The sequence below is a fragment of the Triplophysa dalaica genome, chromosome 8 (assembly GCF_015846415.1).
Source record: "Triplophysa dalaica isolate WHDGS20190420 chromosome 8, ASM1584641v1, whole genome shotgun sequence".
In the NCBI taxonomy this organism is placed as follows: domain Eukaryota; kingdom Metazoa; phylum Chordata; class Actinopteri; order Cypriniformes; family Nemacheilidae; genus Triplophysa; species Triplophysa dalaica.
The window spans coordinates 20,794,826-20,812,063 of NC_079549.1; the positions used below are offsets into that span (position 1 = coordinate 20,794,826).

At 41.8% G+C, this 17,238-nt stretch overlaps 1 protein-coding gene across 1 annotated transcript in view; it reads right to left on the minus strand.

Annotated features, from left to right (window-relative positions):
- LOC130427110 (titin-like) overlaps window positions 1-17,238 on the minus strand; it is a 131,273-nt gene that overhangs the window by 26,987 nt on the left and 87,048 nt on the right. Inside the window, 1 exon segment of the mRNA XM_056754158.1 lies at window positions 36-17,204. Within this exon segment, the coding sequence (XP_056610136.1) occupies window positions 36-17,204 (17,169 nt within the window).

The following is a 17,238-nucleotide window of genomic DNA, read 5'->3' on the forward strand; positions in this document are numbered from 1 at the left end:
ACAGCCCTTATATTCAGAAATTGAAATAATCTTACCTGTAATCTTGGTTCCATCTTTAGTTTCAGTAGGTACGCCAACTCCAAACTCATTTTCTCCAATAACTCGAAAGTAGTAGATTGCCCCTTCTTGTAAGGCTTCAACTTTGTATGTCAAACTGTGACAGTTGCTGGTTACGCATACCCAGGCCTTTTTACTGGCTTCACGTTTCTCAACATGGTAAGCTTTGACAGCATCTCCTCCATCATTTTCTGGAGCTTCCCAAGTAACTGTAGCAGAATCTATTGTGACTTCTGTAATCTTTACATTAGTTGGTGATCCAGGGGAATCAAGGACTTTGACTACCATTGGCAGAGATGCGGTTCCAACACCATTGTCCAAATTAACAATGTATTGTCCAGAGTCATTTCTTGTGGCTTTCTCAATAGTAATAGATGTGCAGTTTTTAGTTGTTTCAACGCTTGCTCTTGCTTTAAGATCCACATCCTCTTTACACCATGTAACGGAAGGTACTGGCCTTCCCTTAAATGGTGCTGTCAGTGTAAATGAATTGCCATGCTTGACAATTAAAGTCTTTCGCATTTCAATGTCAACATCAAACACAGGCTCCTCTTTTCTCTCTGTTGCTATCTGTGGCTCGGCAATAGGTGACAGTTCGCTTACACCAATTTTGTTTATTGCTTTAACAGCAAATACATACTCTGCCTCAGGTGTTAGACCAGATACAGTGAATTCGTTGCTCTTTGTCATTTGAATAGCCACAACCCACTCCTCATCCTCTGATTTCTTATATTCTACACTGTATCCAAGAATTGTTGCACCACCATCAGATGAAGGCTTTTTCCAGGCAATAGTAATTGAATTCTTTGTATAGTCCAGAATCTTAGGTTTAGTTGGTGGAGAGGGCACTATAAGTTCATCTTCAGCCCGTGCTGAAGCAGACAGATCACTGGCTGAACTCAAACCGGCTTCATTTTCAGCATAAACTCTAAATTCATATTCACATCCTCTTCTTACTTTTGATATCTCAGCTGTTAAGTCTGTCACAAGCTCTCTGTTTACACGGACCCAGTGAAGACCAGATTTCTCCCGCCTTTCAATTATGTATCCAAGGATCTCACTGCCTCCATCAGAACAAGGCTTTGCCCAAGTAATAGTCATTGACTCGCTAGTCACAATTATGATTTCAACATTAGTTGGAGCTGCTGGGATGGTGAATGGATCAGTAACTTTTACAATTTCACTTTCGAGTACTTCACCAATTCCAAACTTGTTGACAGCCATAACTCTAAATATATACTCATTTCCTTTCAGCAGTTTAGTGACCTTGAAGGTTGTGGTTTTGACCTCTCCATGTACAAGTGTCCATGCCAGTCGGCTGGTGTCTCTTTTCTCAACAATATAATGTGTTATTTCAGCACCACCAATTTCTTGAGGTGGCCCCCATGACAATGTGCACTTCTCTGCTGTGAGGCCTGTAACAGACAATGGACCTGCGGAAGGTCCTGGTTTATCAAGAATAACACAATTTACTGGTGTTGTGACACTTCCTGACACATTTTGTAATGTCAAGGCGTACTGTCCAGAATCACTTCTCTTGCAGTCTTTAATTACTATCATAGTATTAGTATCTGTTCCAGTTATCTGAATTCTTGCCTTCTGTTCAATTTCATGTCCATCCTTTGACCAAGATGCCACTGGAAGTGGGCGTCCAGCAATATCAGCATTAATCTTCAGGGTTTCCCCTGCTTTTACTTCTACAACATCTCTGAATTTGACATCCATCATAATGCGTGGTGGATCAACATTATCTTTAACTGTAATAGGACCAGTGTTATCAGATGGCTCACTGAATAGTCCAGCAGCATTCTTTGCAATGACACGGAAATCATATTGCTCATCAACTGTCAGGCCAGTAACATCAAAGTAGGTCTCTGCAACATTAGTAAAATTGCATCTTACCCAGCGCCCCTGTGGAAGATCTCTACGTTCAATTGTATAACCAGTGACTTTGGCTCCACCATCATACTCAGGCTTTTCCCAAGAAAGAGATACGGAGGACTTGGTAATGCTAGTTACCACCAGCTGACCAGGAGGATCACAAGGGTCACGTGCAGCTATGGCCTCACTGGCTTTGCTTGCTTTGCCAATTCCAGCAATGTTTTCAGCATAGACCCTAAACTCATACATCATGCCTTCTTCAATGCCAGTTACTTTAAATTCAGTATCCTTGATGAGTGTCCTGTTCACTTTTGTCCATAGAATACTGGTTCTTTCCTTGCGTTCCAAATGATATCCAAGGACTGTACTACCACCATCATTAACAGGTTCATTCCATGTAACCAACATGAAGACTTTGGTGGCATGAGCTACACGTGGTGTTGAAGGTGGGCCAGGCTGTTTGAATGTGTACTCTGCAGTAATGCCCGGCGAGTCAATTGGCTTACTCTTTCCATAACGGTTCACTGCATAAATACGGAACTGGTACTCAGAACCTTTTGTCAATCTAGGAACCTTGATTGATGTTCTGGCAACATTTGTTGAAACAATCTGCCACTCTGTTGTGTTGGTATCTCTCTTCTCCACAATGTAATTGTTAATTGAGCATCCACCATCATACTCTGGTGGGGTCCATGACAATGAAATACTGTCAGAAGTCACAGCATCAACTTTTACTGAAGCTGGGGGACTGGGTTTATCCAGGACAACAATAGCGATATCGGTGGATATGGTGCCTGCTGTATTAGCAAGAGTGAGTTCATATTTACCAACATGCTCAATGGCAGCTTCTTTGATGACAATTTTGGTTGACACTAGAGTGTTGATGATTGAAAGGGTGGTTGTTTGCCTCAGAGGAAGGCCATCCTTCTTCCATGAGACAACTGGCTTAGGCCTGCCTCTTACAGGAACTTCCACAGTAAGGTCATCTCCAGCTTTAACACTAAAAGTATTGAACAGCAGATTGACTGAAGGTTCAATTTCAATATCTTTAGCCACAACAGGCACGCCAAGTTCTTGGGGCTCACTCTTGCCTTTCTCATTTAATGCAATAACTCTAAATGAGTATGTTTCATTAGGTGTGAGGTTGCTTACAGTTGCCTCTGGGACCTTAACTGTGCAGCTTACACCCCATTTGTCACTGCCCTTGTTTTGCATCTCTACATTGTAGCAGATTATTTTGCTGCCTCCGTCATGGACAGGCTTCACCCAACAAAGTGTCACACTATTCTTTGTGACATCCACAAGACTTACTTTTCCTGGGGGTTTAGGTGGTTGTGCTACCTTAATAGGACTTTTTGTCTCTGCCATCATACCAAAGCCATACTCATTAACAGCACACACACGGAAGTAGAAAATGCCTCCCTCCTGCAGTTCATCAGCTTTAAAAAAGGTTTGTGTGCAGTTACTTGTGACAGTTGTATAAGCCTTCCTTGTAGATTCTCTCTTCTCAACAACATAATTAGTTATTTTAACTCCACCATCTGTAAGGGGTGGCTCCCAACAGAGAGACACTGAGTCTTTCTTGACATCTTTCACTTCAAACTTCTGTGGAGCACTTGGTGTGTCAAGCACCCTGACATTGACAAATGCAGATTTTGTTCCACTCTTATTTTCAAGAGTCAACACATATTTACCACTGTCAAATCTATTGACATGATCAATTACAAGCATGGTATATGAACCTGTGGACTCGATCTGGGCACGCTCGGTTAGAGCTCCATCCTCCTTTTCCCATTTGATAGATGGCTCAGGTCTACCTCGAATTGTAATGAAAAGGCGAAGGGATCCCCCTGCACGGACAGAGACAACCTTTCTGAGGTCAGCATCAAGTTCAATCTCAGGTGCTTCAATTTTTTCAGATGCAGTCACTGAACCATGCACATCAGCAGGTTCACCAACTCCTTCAGAATTTATTGCGCAGACTCTGAAGTTATATTCCGCATTCTCCTTCAGGTTTTCAACTGTGAGGCGTGTTGCTTGTATACCAGCTGGAGGTGTGCATATGATCCAGTCCTCTGAAGAAACTTCTTTCATCTCTACAATGTAACCTTTAACATATGATCCACCATCAGTAGAAGGTTTTCCCCAAGATAAAGATATAGATGAGCTTGTGTGATTGGTCACTTTAGGATGATGAGGTGGACCAGGTGGAGTTGTGGCATTGATTGCTCTATAAAACAGAGACAAATCACTAAGCTCTCCCATACCTGCTTCATTCTCCGCAGCAACACGGAACTCATAGAAATGTCCCTCTGACAGGCTGGTTACTTTGAAATACAAATCAGTCAACTTCTGTCTGTTGCATTTTGTCCACCTCACACCATCTTTATCACGCTTCTCCAAGTGATAACCGGTAATTTCTGTTCCACCATCAGTCTCAGGTGCATTCCATGATAAAGTCATTGAATCTTTTGATGTCTCTCTTGCCTCCGGTGTTGATGGTGCACTTGGGGGCTTATATGGGTTGCGTGCAATAACTGCCTGAGATTCCAATGCTTCACTGATTCCATATTTGTTGACAGCCATAACTCTAAAGATATACTCATCACCTGGTAGAAGTTTTGTCACCTTATAACTCACAGTTGGAATGTTGGAATCAACAACAGTCCATGACAGCCTGCTAGTTTCCCTTTTCTCAAGAATATAATGAGAGATATTGGCACCACCATCCTGAGAGGGCTCTGACCAGAACAGGTTACATTTATCAGACATGACACCAGTTATACGCAATGGTCCAGTTGGTGTACCTGGTCTGTCAAGAACTTTTACTGTTATTGGAACTGTTTTTGTTCCGCCACTATTACTCAATACAAGATCATAATGTCCACTATCCAATCTTGTACAGTCTTTGATTGTAATAGAAGCATATTTCTGGGTGCTTTTTTCTTCAATGCGCAGTGTCTTAAGCATTTCTTTTTCTTCTTTTAGCCAGTGGATATCAGGTGTGGGTTTTCCGTGGATATCTGCATCCAAAACTAAATTGTCTCCAGCATTGACGACAATAACATCATTGTACTTGGGATCCATTGAAACGTTAGGAGGTTCGATTTCATCTGTAGCAGTTATTGGTCCAGTGCTGTCAGAAGGCTCACTGAAGACACCAGCTGCATTTCTTGCAATTACTCTAAATTCATACTGACTACCTAATGTCAAGCCTGTATTTTTAAATTCTGTTTCAATTACATTTGTAAAGTTTGCCCTCATCCATCGGCCCTCAGGCAAGTCTCTTCTTTCAACAATATATCCAGTCACTTTGCTGCCACCATCATATTGAGGCTTTGTCCACTGAATTGTAATGTGGTTCTTTGATATGGCTACAGCCTCAGGAGTACCTGGGGGATCACATGGGTCACGAGCAACAAAGCTGTCTGAAACTTTGCTTGCTCTGCCAATGCCAACAATATTTTCGGCATATACCCTAAATTCATATCCAATGCCTTCTTCAAGATTACATATCTTGAATGTGGTATCAGTGATAAGGGTTTTGTTTAATTTTGTCCATAAAATACTTGTTCTTTCTTTGCTCTCAAGGTGATAACCAATTACTGAGCTGCCACCGTCATTAACTGGCTCATTCCACTCAATTACCATTTGGTCCTTAGTGGCAGACTTCACATGTGGTGTACCAGGAGGCCCAGGGGTTTTGTAAGGATACTGTACAACAATTGACTTTGAGTCCAAGGGAGAACCTTTACCATATCTGTTTTCAGCAATGACTCTAAACTGATACTCAGCACCTGTTTTTAACTTAGTGATTTTCAGAGAAGTCCTTGCAACTGAGCCAGCAACAACCTGCCAAGTTATTTCAGTAGTGTCTCGCTTTTCAACAATATAATGCTTTACTTGGCAGCCTCCTGTATACTCTGGTGGTTCCCATGAGATGGAAACAGAGTTATTGCTGACTTCATTTACTTTTACTGGTCCTATGGGTGGACCAGGTTTATCAAGGATTATGATGCCAATATCTTCAGTAACTGCACAAACACTATTAGTTGCTGCAACTGCATACTTTCCAAGGTCATCCTTACAAGCGTCAGTTATCTGTAGGATTGTAGATGTTGATGTGTTTTTAGTAGTAACTCTGGATGTTACCTTAAGTGACTGCCCATCCTTTGTCCAGGCGATCTTTGGTTTTGGACGTCCAAAAATTGGTATTTCAAGTTTGAAGTCAGCTCCAGCTTTGATGCTATATGTATTGAACTGCAACTTAAAGCTTGGCTCAATTGTGAGGTCATTGGCAATAACAGGAGCAGCAAGGGGCTTTGGGTCACTTTTTCCTTTCTCATTGTATGCAAGAACACGGAACATATATTCCTGACCAGCAGTAAGTCCAGTGACATTGCCTTCACATGTCTTCACATTTGTTGCAACACCCCATTTGTCAGTTCCTTTTGGTTGCATTTCAATCAAATAGCCACCAATCCTACTGCCACCGTCATGCTCTGGTTTTTCCCAGGCCAGTGATGCACTTCCTTTAGTCACATCAGTCAACATTACCTTTCCAACTGGCTGTGGTACTTCAGAAGCCTTTGAAGCAGTCTTTGTTTCTACTGGTAAACCAACACCATATTCATTTTCAGCCATAACTCTGAAGTAATACATGGCCCCTTCTGCAAGATTTTCCACCTTATAAGTTGTATTGCTGCACTTGGCTGTTACATTTGCATAAGCCTTTCTTGTAGATTCACGCTTGTCAACAACATAATTCTTGATCTTTGCACCTCCATCAATAAGTGGCGGTTCCCAAACAAGAGTGACAGAGTTTGTCTTTATATCTTTAACAGCAAGGTTCAGAGGGGCCCCAGGAGTATCTAACACTTTGACTAAAACAAAATCAGATACAGAGCCACTACTGTTCTCCAAAGTTACAGCATATTTTCCAGAGTTTCTTCTATCACAGGAGTCAATTGATAGCTGGGTGAAGTTAAAACCTTTTTCAACCACAGTCTTTTCTGACAGCTCACCTTCATCTTTAGTCCATTTCACATTTGGTATTGGTCTACCTTTAAATGGTACATTAATTCTGATTGATCCTCCAGCACGAACAACAATTCCTTTTCTCAGCTCTGAATCAAGGTGAATTTCAGCGACTTCTTGCTTGTCCTCAGGTTTGGCAGTACCTGGAATAGCAGAGGGTTCTCCAACACCCATTTTATTGATGGCACATATTTGAATCTTATATTCATGCTGTTCTGTTAATTTAGTAATTTCAAATTTGTTAACACGTAAGCCAGTAGGTGGAGTGCACATAACCCATTCCTCCTCTTCAGCCTTGCAGATCTCAACAATATATCCTTGAATTTCACATCCACCATCATTAAGGGGTTTTCCCCATGCCACTGTAATCGAAGAATTTGTTGTATCAATAACATGTGCATTCACGGGTGGGCCAGGTTTGTATTTGGGATCACAAGCCTTGTAGTATGAAGTTGGCAAGCATGGCTCTCCATTTCCAGCTGCATTTTCAGCAGATACTTTAAATTCATATTCATGATCCTCAATTAGGCCTTGCACTCTGAAACATACATCTGTGACTTTCTGTCTGTTGCATCTTGTCCATTTAATTCCAGATCTGTCTCTTTTCTCAATTATGTAACCAAGAATTTCACTTCCACCATCAGTATCTGGTGCATTCCAGCAAATAGTCATAGAATCCCTCGCTATATTTGTTACCTCAATAATTTGTGGTGATCCAGGGTGACCAAATGGATCTTTCATAATTATGGATGATGTGGTAATTGGCTCACCAACACCGTAACTGTTTGCAGCCATGACACGGAATATATATTCATTACCTTCCAGGAGCTTTGTCACTTTGTATACTGTGGTTCTACAGTCATTACTGACCACATTCCAAGCCAGGCGACTTGTCTCACGTCTCTCAATGATGTAATGAGTGATGCTGTTTCCTCCATCGTCTTGTGGAGCATGCCAAGATAGAGTGCATTTATTGCTGGAGACACCTGTGACATGAAGAGGCCCCTCTGGAGGACCTGGCTTATCAAGCACTTTCACTTGGAACGGAACAGTTTGTGAGGCAGCAATATTAGTGATCTGAAGAGTGTAGGTTCCACCATCTTGTCTGGTTGCATCTTTTACCATGATAAATGCTCTATTATCAGTATTCTTGATGTCACATCGAAGCGTGTTTTCAAGCACCTTCTCATTCTTAAACCATTGTATTGTGGGAACTGGCTTACCGTAGACGTCAGCATCAAGCTTAAATGTATCACCGGCATTCACAATAAGTGCTTGTGTGTATTCTGGGTCAATTGAGAACTTAGGTGGCTCTACCTCATCTAATGCAGCAATAGGTCCACTGTTATAAGATGGTTTGCTGATTGTGCCAGCTGCATTTTTTGCAATTACCCTGAAGTCGTACTTGGCACCTTCTGTTAAGCTGGTGACAGTAAAATTGGTTTCAATGACATTTGTGAAGCTTGCTTTCATCCAGCGCCCCTCTGGGAGATCACGTTTCTCCACCGTATAACCAGTGATGACACTTCCACCATCATACTCTGGTTTTGTCCACTCAATGGTTATGGAAGTTTTACTGACATGTATAGCTTCTGGGGTTCCAGGCGGATCACATGGATCACGTGCAACAAAGCCCTCAGAGATTTTACTACATCTGCCAATGCCAACAATATTTTCAGCGTAAACTCTAAACTCATATTCAACACCCTCTTCTAAAGGACAGGTTTTGAATCTTGTTTCTTGGATTAATGTCTTGTTTATCTTTGTCCAAAGAATGCTGTTTCGCTCCTTCCTCTCAAGATGGTATCCAATAATGTTGCTGCCTCCATCTGAAACTGGTTCATGCCATTCAACAGTCATGTGCTCCTTGGATAGGGATGACACAAAAGGAGTACCTGGTGGTCCTGGTTCTCTATAAGGATACTGGGCAACCACAGCTGAAGAGTCCAAAGCATAACTCTTGCCATACCTGTTTTGGGCAATGATTCTGAATTGATATTCAGCACCAATCTTAAGTCGTGGAACCTTCAGTGTTGTTCTTGCTAGGGATATGGCAACATTCTCCCATGCGGTGGTCGTTGTATCTCGTTTTTGCACAATGTAATTTGAAATAGGACAACCACCAGTAAACTTAGGAGGATCCCATGACAATGTAACACTTGATACAGTTATCTCTTCAAATCGCACAGGACCAGTTGGCGGGCCAGGCTTATCAAGAGTGATGATTTCAATAGTCGCTTCTTTCTGTCCGACAGTATTAGACACATTTATTCCATACATTCCACCATCTTCTCTTGCTGCTTCTTTAATGCTAAGAATAGTATGGTGCATTGTACTAGAAATGTTAACCCTTGTTGTGAATTTAAGGGGTGCACCGTCCTTTGACCATGTTATCTTTGGTTTTGGACGACCAAAAATGGGAATTTCAACTTTGAGGTCTTTTCCAACAAGAACACTGTAACTGCTGAATGCAGGTCTTACATCAGGCCCAAAGACAAGGTCCTTTGCTTGCACTGGGACAGCAAGTGTTCTTGGGTCACTCTTTCCTTTTTCATTGACAGCGATTACTCTAAAAGTGTACTCTTCTCCAGGGTTCAAATTACTAATCACAGCTTCTAATGTTTTTACATTGGCACAGCCAGACCATTTCTCATTACCTTTGACTTGCATTTCAACAAGATACTGAAGAATTCTACTGCCACCATCATGAATGGGCTTCTCCCAAGCAAGAGACACACTTGTTTTAGTAACATCTACAACACTTAATTTTCCAGGACATTGTGGCACCTCTGAAACCTTTATAGGATCTATAATGTCTGCAGGTAACCCTACACCATGCTCATTCTCTGCAAGCACTCTGAAATAGTAACTGCAGCCCTCTTGAAGTGGTTCAATTTTCCATGACACCTTGTGGCAGTTTGTGACAACAGCAGAGAATGCTTTTCTAGTGCTCTCACGTTTCTCAACAATGTAATTTTTTATCTTTGCACCACCGTCCATAGATGGAGGCTCCCATGTAAGGGTAACGGATTCCCTTTTAATTTCTTTCACTTTAAGTTGCAGTGGAGCACTTGGTGTGTCAAGGACTTTGACACTAATAGTGTCAGATTTTGCACCAGCAGAGTTTTCTGCAGTCACAGTGTATTTACCACTGTCTGCTCTGTTAGTTTGATCAATCACAAGATAAGTGTGACTGCTGGTGGTCTCAATCTGTGCCGTTTCTTTTATTTGTCCACCTTCCTTTTCCCATTTGATTTGTGGGATTGGTCTTCCTCTGAAAGGAACGAACATCCTAAGAGAACCTCCAGCTTTAATGCGGACAAGCTTTCGAAACTCAGGATCAATATCAAGATCTGGTTCCTCAATTTTGTCCTCTGGCAGAATGGGACCAGCAACATCAGCTTGCTCCCCAACACCAACCTTGTTAACTGCACAAACCCGGAATTTATATTCCTGTTTTACTTTTAAATTTTCTACAGTAAAGCGTGTCAGTTTGACACCTGTTGGTGGGGTACACATTGTCCATTCCTCAGCAACTGCTGACTCCTCCACAGACTTGATTTCTTCTGGAGCCTTTACACCCTCTACAGCTGCTTTTACTTCACATGCTTCAACAATATATCCTTGGATTTCACAGCCACCATCATATATGGGCTTTCCCCATGTAAGTATAACAGTTGATTTAGTCATGTCTATCAGTTTTGGATTATTTGGTGGCCCTGGTTTAAATATAGGATCCACAGCTTTATAGAATACAGTTGCAGAACTTGTCTCACCAACCCCAGCAGTATTTTCAGCAGTGACTCTGAATTCATAAAGGTGGTTCTCAAGGAGTCCAGTAACCTTGAATGTAAGGTTAGTAACTGTGTGCATGTTGCATCTGGTCCACCTAACACCTTCTTTGTCATGTTTTTCAATAATATATCCAGTGATAGGTGTGCCACCATCATTTGTTGGGACCTCCCAGGTTAAGACCATTGAATCTTTCTTGACTTCAGAGACTTCCACTCCTTTAGGTGCATCTGGAGGTGTGAATGGGTTCTTAATAATAACTGCACTTGACTGTAGTGACTCACCAACGCCAAATTTGTTCACTGGTAAAACTCTGAAAATGTATTCATTTCCCTCTAGGAGTTTTGTTACTTTAAGATTTTCAGCTTGTACTTTGGGCTCAACAACAGTCCACAGCAGTCGGCTAGTCTCTCTCTTTTCAACAATATAATAAGTGATCTTGCTGCCACCATCCTGTTTAGGTGGTTTCCAAGCAAGAAAGCATTGCTCACTGGTAACACCAGCAATAGAGATAGGTCCCTCTGGTGGTCCAGGTTTATCTAGGACACTGACATTGACTTGGACAGCTTTCTCACCACCTGGATTTCTTAGCAGTAGAGTATATTGACCTCCATCAGCAAGTTTGGCCTCTTTAACAGTGAGACAAGTAAAGCTCTCTGTGTTTTTAATTTCCCGATGTATAGTGTTTCCAAGTTCCTGCTCACCCTTCATCCAGTGGATAGTAGGGGCTGGTTTTCCATGAACATCTGCATCAATCTTAAAGTTGTCTCTTGCATTTACTAAAATAGTCTGAGTGTACTCTGGATTTATGCTGATACGTGGAGGCTCTATCTCATCCTTTGCCACGATAGTCCCAGTGCTATATGAAGGATCACTGAAGACTCCAGCAGCATTTCTTGCAATGACACGGAACTCGTATTTCTGATCCTCTGTGAGACCTGTTGCAGTATATTCTGTCTCTATAACATTAGTGAAATTTGCTTTTATCCATCGTCCCTCAGGCAATTCCTTCTTCTCTACAATGTAGCCAGTGACTTTGCTTCCACCATCATACTCTGGCTTGGTCCATTCAATTGTAATTGAACTCTTAGTTATCTTAACTGCTTCAGGTGTTCCAGGAGGATCACAAGGATCTCTGGCAATGTAGCCTTCTGAGATTTTGCTAGCCTTCCCAATACCAACAATGTTCTCAGCATAAACTCTAAACTCATACTCCAGGCCTTCCTCAAGACCTGTGGTCTTGAAAGTTGTGTCTTGGATTAGACTTTTGTTCAATTTAATCCAAAGAATGCTATTTCTCTCTTTCCGTTCAAGGTGATATCCTAAAATGGTGCTTCCACCATCAATGACAGGTTCATTCCACACCACCACCATACTATCCTTTTTAGAAGATTGTATAAAAGGTGTTCCAGGCGGCCCTGGTAGTTTGTAAGGATACTGGGCAATAACACATTCAGACACAAGGAGAGGGCTTTTGCCATATCTGTTCTCTGCTGCAATTCTGAATTGATATTCAGAGCCTGTTTTCAGTCTTCCTGCTTTAATTTGAGTTCTTGCTAGATTTGCTGCAACAATCTGCCAATTGGTTGTGGATGTGTCTCTCTTTTCAACTATATAATTGTTAATGACGCAGCCTCCATCATACTCTGGTGGCTTCCAATAAATAGTAACACTGTCAGATGTTACTTCTTCAACTTTAACAGGGCCTGTTGGTGGACCAGGTTTGTCAAGAACAACAATTCCAATATCCACTGTTGTCTCACCAGCTGTGTTTGATAGCTTAATGCTATATTGGCCAACATCATCTCTACAAGCCTCTTTGATTATTAGACTGAGCTGTGTATCGGTAGAAGAAAAGTTTACCCTGGTAGTTCGTTTAAGTGGAGCTGCTTCCTTTAACCATGAAATGGTGGCCTTGGGACGAGCTATATATGGAACATCAATTGTTAAATCCTCTCCTGCCAGGACACTGAATGTTGAGAACAACAGCTTAGCAGATGGAACAATTACAAGGTCCTTGGCAATCACAGGCACACCAATTTGACGAGGATCACTGGTTCCCTTTTCATTCCTTGCAGAAACACGGAACATATACTCCTCACCAGGTACAAGTCCATTAATAACCGCTTCAGGTACCTTAACAATCACAGCTTGCGTCCATTTCTCAATGCCTTTACTTTGCATCTCAACAACATAAGCAACCACTCTACTTCCTCCATCATGTTCTGGTTTCTCCCATGACAAAGTGACACTTGTCTTTGTTACATCTTGAAGCGTAATCTTCCCCGGAGGAAGTGGCTTCTCAGACACTTTGACTGATTCACCTGTCTCAATAGGAAGACCAATGCCATATTCATTTTCTGCAAGAACTCTGAAATAGTAGTTACACCCTTCTTGAAGTAGATCAATTGTGCAAGTAGTTTTTTGACAGAGGGCATTAACTGTAGCATATGCCTTTCTGGTTGCCTCACGCTTTTCAACAACATAATTCTTAATTTTTGAGCCACCATCATTTAGTGGAGGGTCCCACACAAGTGACACAGATTCTTTAGTGACCTTACTGAATTTTAGGTTTTGTGGTGCTCCTGGTGTGTCTAAAACTTTAACAATCACAGAAACTGTCTTTGCTCCAGAGCTGTTTTCCACAGTCAAAGTGTATTTGCCACTGTCAAATCGATTCACATTTCCGACAACAAGTGATGTAAAGGAAGATGTAGTTTCAATAGTAGCTCTATCCAAAGGTTCATCATTCTCTCTTGACCATTTGGCCTCAGGTGTTGGTCTACCTCTAAATGGCACAAAAAGTCTCAGTGTAGTGCAAGCTCTTATGCTTATAATCTTGCGAAGTTCAGCATCAAGATCAGCCTCTGGAGGTAGAAGTCTCTCCTCTGCTTTGGGTGACCCAGGAACAGATCCTGCTTCTCCAATACCCTCACTATTTAGAGCTGACACATTGATTTTGTATTCCTGATTTTCTTTAAGATTTGTAATTGTAAAGGATGTCCCCTTTACCCCTTCTTTAGGGGAGACAATTGTCCATTCTTCTTCCTCAATTCCAGGTAGACAGGTCTCAACAATATACCCTGTGATTTCAGAACCACCATCATAAACTGGTTTGTTCCATGCAAGTGTGATGGAAGAACTTGTCGAGTCAAGGATTCTTGGATTGCCAGGGGGCCCTGGTTTGAAAAGAGCATCTGTGGCCTTAACAAATGGTGACGAAGGACTTGGTTCACTTATTCCTGCTGCATTTTCTGCAAAAACTCTGAATTCATATTCATGGCCTGGGACGAGGGCAGTAACCTTGAAATGCAGGCCAGTAACATTCTTTTTGTTACATTTAACCCACCGCAAACCAATCCTATCTCTCTTCTCAATGCGATAACTGGTAATTTCACTTCCACCATTGCTAGATGGTGCCCTCCAACAGAGTACCATTGAATCCTTGGTGACAGCTGTTATCTCAGGTGTTTGTGGGGGACTTGGTGGTAGATATGGGTTTTCTGCAATTGTTGCCTCAGACTCTAGAGGTTCTCCAATACCGTACTTGTTAACAGCTATTACTCTAAAAATGTATTCATTTCCTTTAAGCAATTTTGTTACTTGATGCTGGTTAACCTGTAAGTCTGATCCCACAACTGTCCAGGCAAGTCTGCTTGATTCACGTTTTTCAATTATATAATGTTCAATGTTTGCACCCCCATCATCTTCAGGTGGATTCCATGTGAGTGTGCATTTTTCTGCAGTAATACCTGAAACTGCCAGAGGTCCCCTAGGTGGTCCTGGTCTATCAAGAACCTTCACATTGAAGATGTGCTTTGCAAAACCACCAACATTTGTTGCTGTTAGAACAAATTCACCACCATCCCTTCTAACAGAATCCTTGTTGATTAATCCTGCTGTAAGATCTGTCATTTTAATTTGTAGTTTGGATGTGTTTTCAACATCATTTCCATTTTTGGTCCAAACCATTGATGGTAATGGTTGGCCTGCAACATCAGCTTCAAGTTTGAAGACGTCTCCAGCTTTGACAAGTACAACATCTTTAAATTTGGCATCAACCATAATTCTTGGTTCTACAATGTCATCTTTGCAAATAATTGGATCTGATGACTCTGATGGATTACTAACAGCACCAGCAGAATTCCTTGCAAGTATACGGAATTCATAAGAGGAGTCTTGCGTTAGACCACTTACAGTGAAGGTGGTTTCAATTATATTTGTGAAGTTGGCTCGTATCCAGCGTCCAGCTGGAATGTCTCTCTTTTCTACAGTATATCCTGTAATCTTGAATCCACCATCATACTCTGGTTTTGTCCACTGAATAGTGATGGCATTTTTGGACACTTGGACAGGAACAGGTTGACCAGGTGGATCCACTGGATCAAGAGCAAGCATTGGTTCAGAAGCTTTGCTTGGTTTCCCAATTCCAGCTATGTTTTCTGCAATCACACGGAATTCATATGCAACACCATCCTCTAGACCAGTGGACGTGAAAAGATTTCCAACCACAAGTGCCTTGCTAATCCTGTGCCAGATAATACTGTTCCTCTCTTTCCTCTCAACATGGTAACCAATAACTTCACTTCCACCATCAGAAACAGGCTCATTCCAGCCAATTGTCATTTTATCCTTTGTGAAAGCAACAACATTGGGTGTTCCTGGTGGCCCAGGCACCTTAAATGGATATGCAGCAACCACTGCCTCTGAGGTTATTGGAGGTCCTGTGCCATATCTATTTTTGGCCTTGACACGGAACTGGTATTCAACGCCTGTCTTTAAACGTGTTGCTTTAAATGTTGTGCGAATGATCAATGAGGAAAGTTCTGTCCATGTCTGACTAGTAGTTTCCCTTATTTCAACTACATAGTTATTGATTGGCACTCCTCCATCATTTTCAGGAGTGTCCCATGAGAACTCAATGAACGTACGTGATATTTTGTCCAGTTTAATTGGCCCCTTTGGTGGTCCAGGCACATCATGCACTTTCACTGTTATGCTGTCTGTGACTGAACAAACTATGTTCTTTCCTGTCATTGAGTATACTCCACTGTCACTCCTTAAACATTCATTTATGATCAGGATAGTTGAGTTGTAGGTATTTTCCGTCATTGTCCGTTGTGTAACTTTGAGGTGTTGATTGTCTTTCTGCCACGAAACTGTTGGCTTAGGACGTCCATAAACAGGCACTTCAACCTTTATATCTTCACCAGCCTTGGCGATAACCGTCTTCTGACAAACACCACGAAGATCAAATTCTGGCTCTGAACTTTGTTCTCTAATAACAACAGGCCTGCTTAAACGAGGCTGACTTCGGCCAGAACTGTTCACTGCCATTACACGGAACACATACTCTTCATTTTCATTAAGATTTTTTACAGTAAAGTCCAGAGTCTTAACAGTTGTAACATGGGCCCACTGATCTGTTCCTTTCTTTTGTGCCTCAACCACATAGCCAGTAACTCTACTTCCACCATCATGTTGTGGTTTTGTCCATGCAAGGTTAACTGAGTTCTTTGTGACATCAGCAAAAGTGACATTTTGTGGTGGTGTTGGTGCCTGAGATACTCTGATGGGGTCTGGGGTTTCAACTGCTTCACCAATGCCATACTCATTTTCAGCAGAAACTCTGAAATAGTATTCTAAACCCTCTCCTAAATCAGGAAGTCTAACAGAGCATGTTGCGCATTGTGTGATTACTGCAGCATATGCTTTCCGAGTAGATTCTCTTTTCTCAATTATGTAATTGGTAATCTTTGCACCTCCGTCAATAAGAGGCATTTCCCATTGCAAAGTGATGCTCTCTTTGTCAATTGCTGTCGGTTTTAGATTTAGAGGAGGTCCAGGAGAATCCAACACTCTCACATTAACAGAGGCAGTCTTTGTTCCAGCAGCATTCTTCACCGTCAAGTCATATTTTCCTGCATCACGCCTATTGCAATCAGGTATGACCAATAAAGTGTATGATTCGGTATTATCAATGTTTGCTCGAGTCCTCAGTGGTGCATCCTCTTTGGTCCAAGTCACTGTAGGTGTTGGACGACCTTTAATAGGAACAAATATACGAATGGAGGCACCTGCCCTAACAACTAATGTTCTCCTAAGTTCTACATCAAGTTCTAGATCAGGTACTTCTTCTCGTTCAATAACTTCAACAAGATCCTCAGTTTGCGCTGGTTCACTAACACCAATTGCATTCACTGCACTTATTCTGAAGTGATACTTGGCTCCAGCATGCAAATCAGGCACAACAAACTCTGTGATCCTTAAAGATGTTGCTGTGTCTTTCACCCATTCTTCTTCTCCCTCTTTTTTGTGTTCAACAAGGTATCCTGTGACTTCCATGCCACCATCACTTAGTGGTTTGCCCCAGTGCAATTCGGCTGTTGTTTTTGTTGTGTCAGTGACTCGAGGGTTGACTGGTGGTGCAGGAACATCTGGGAATTGATAGGATACATTTTAGGAACATCT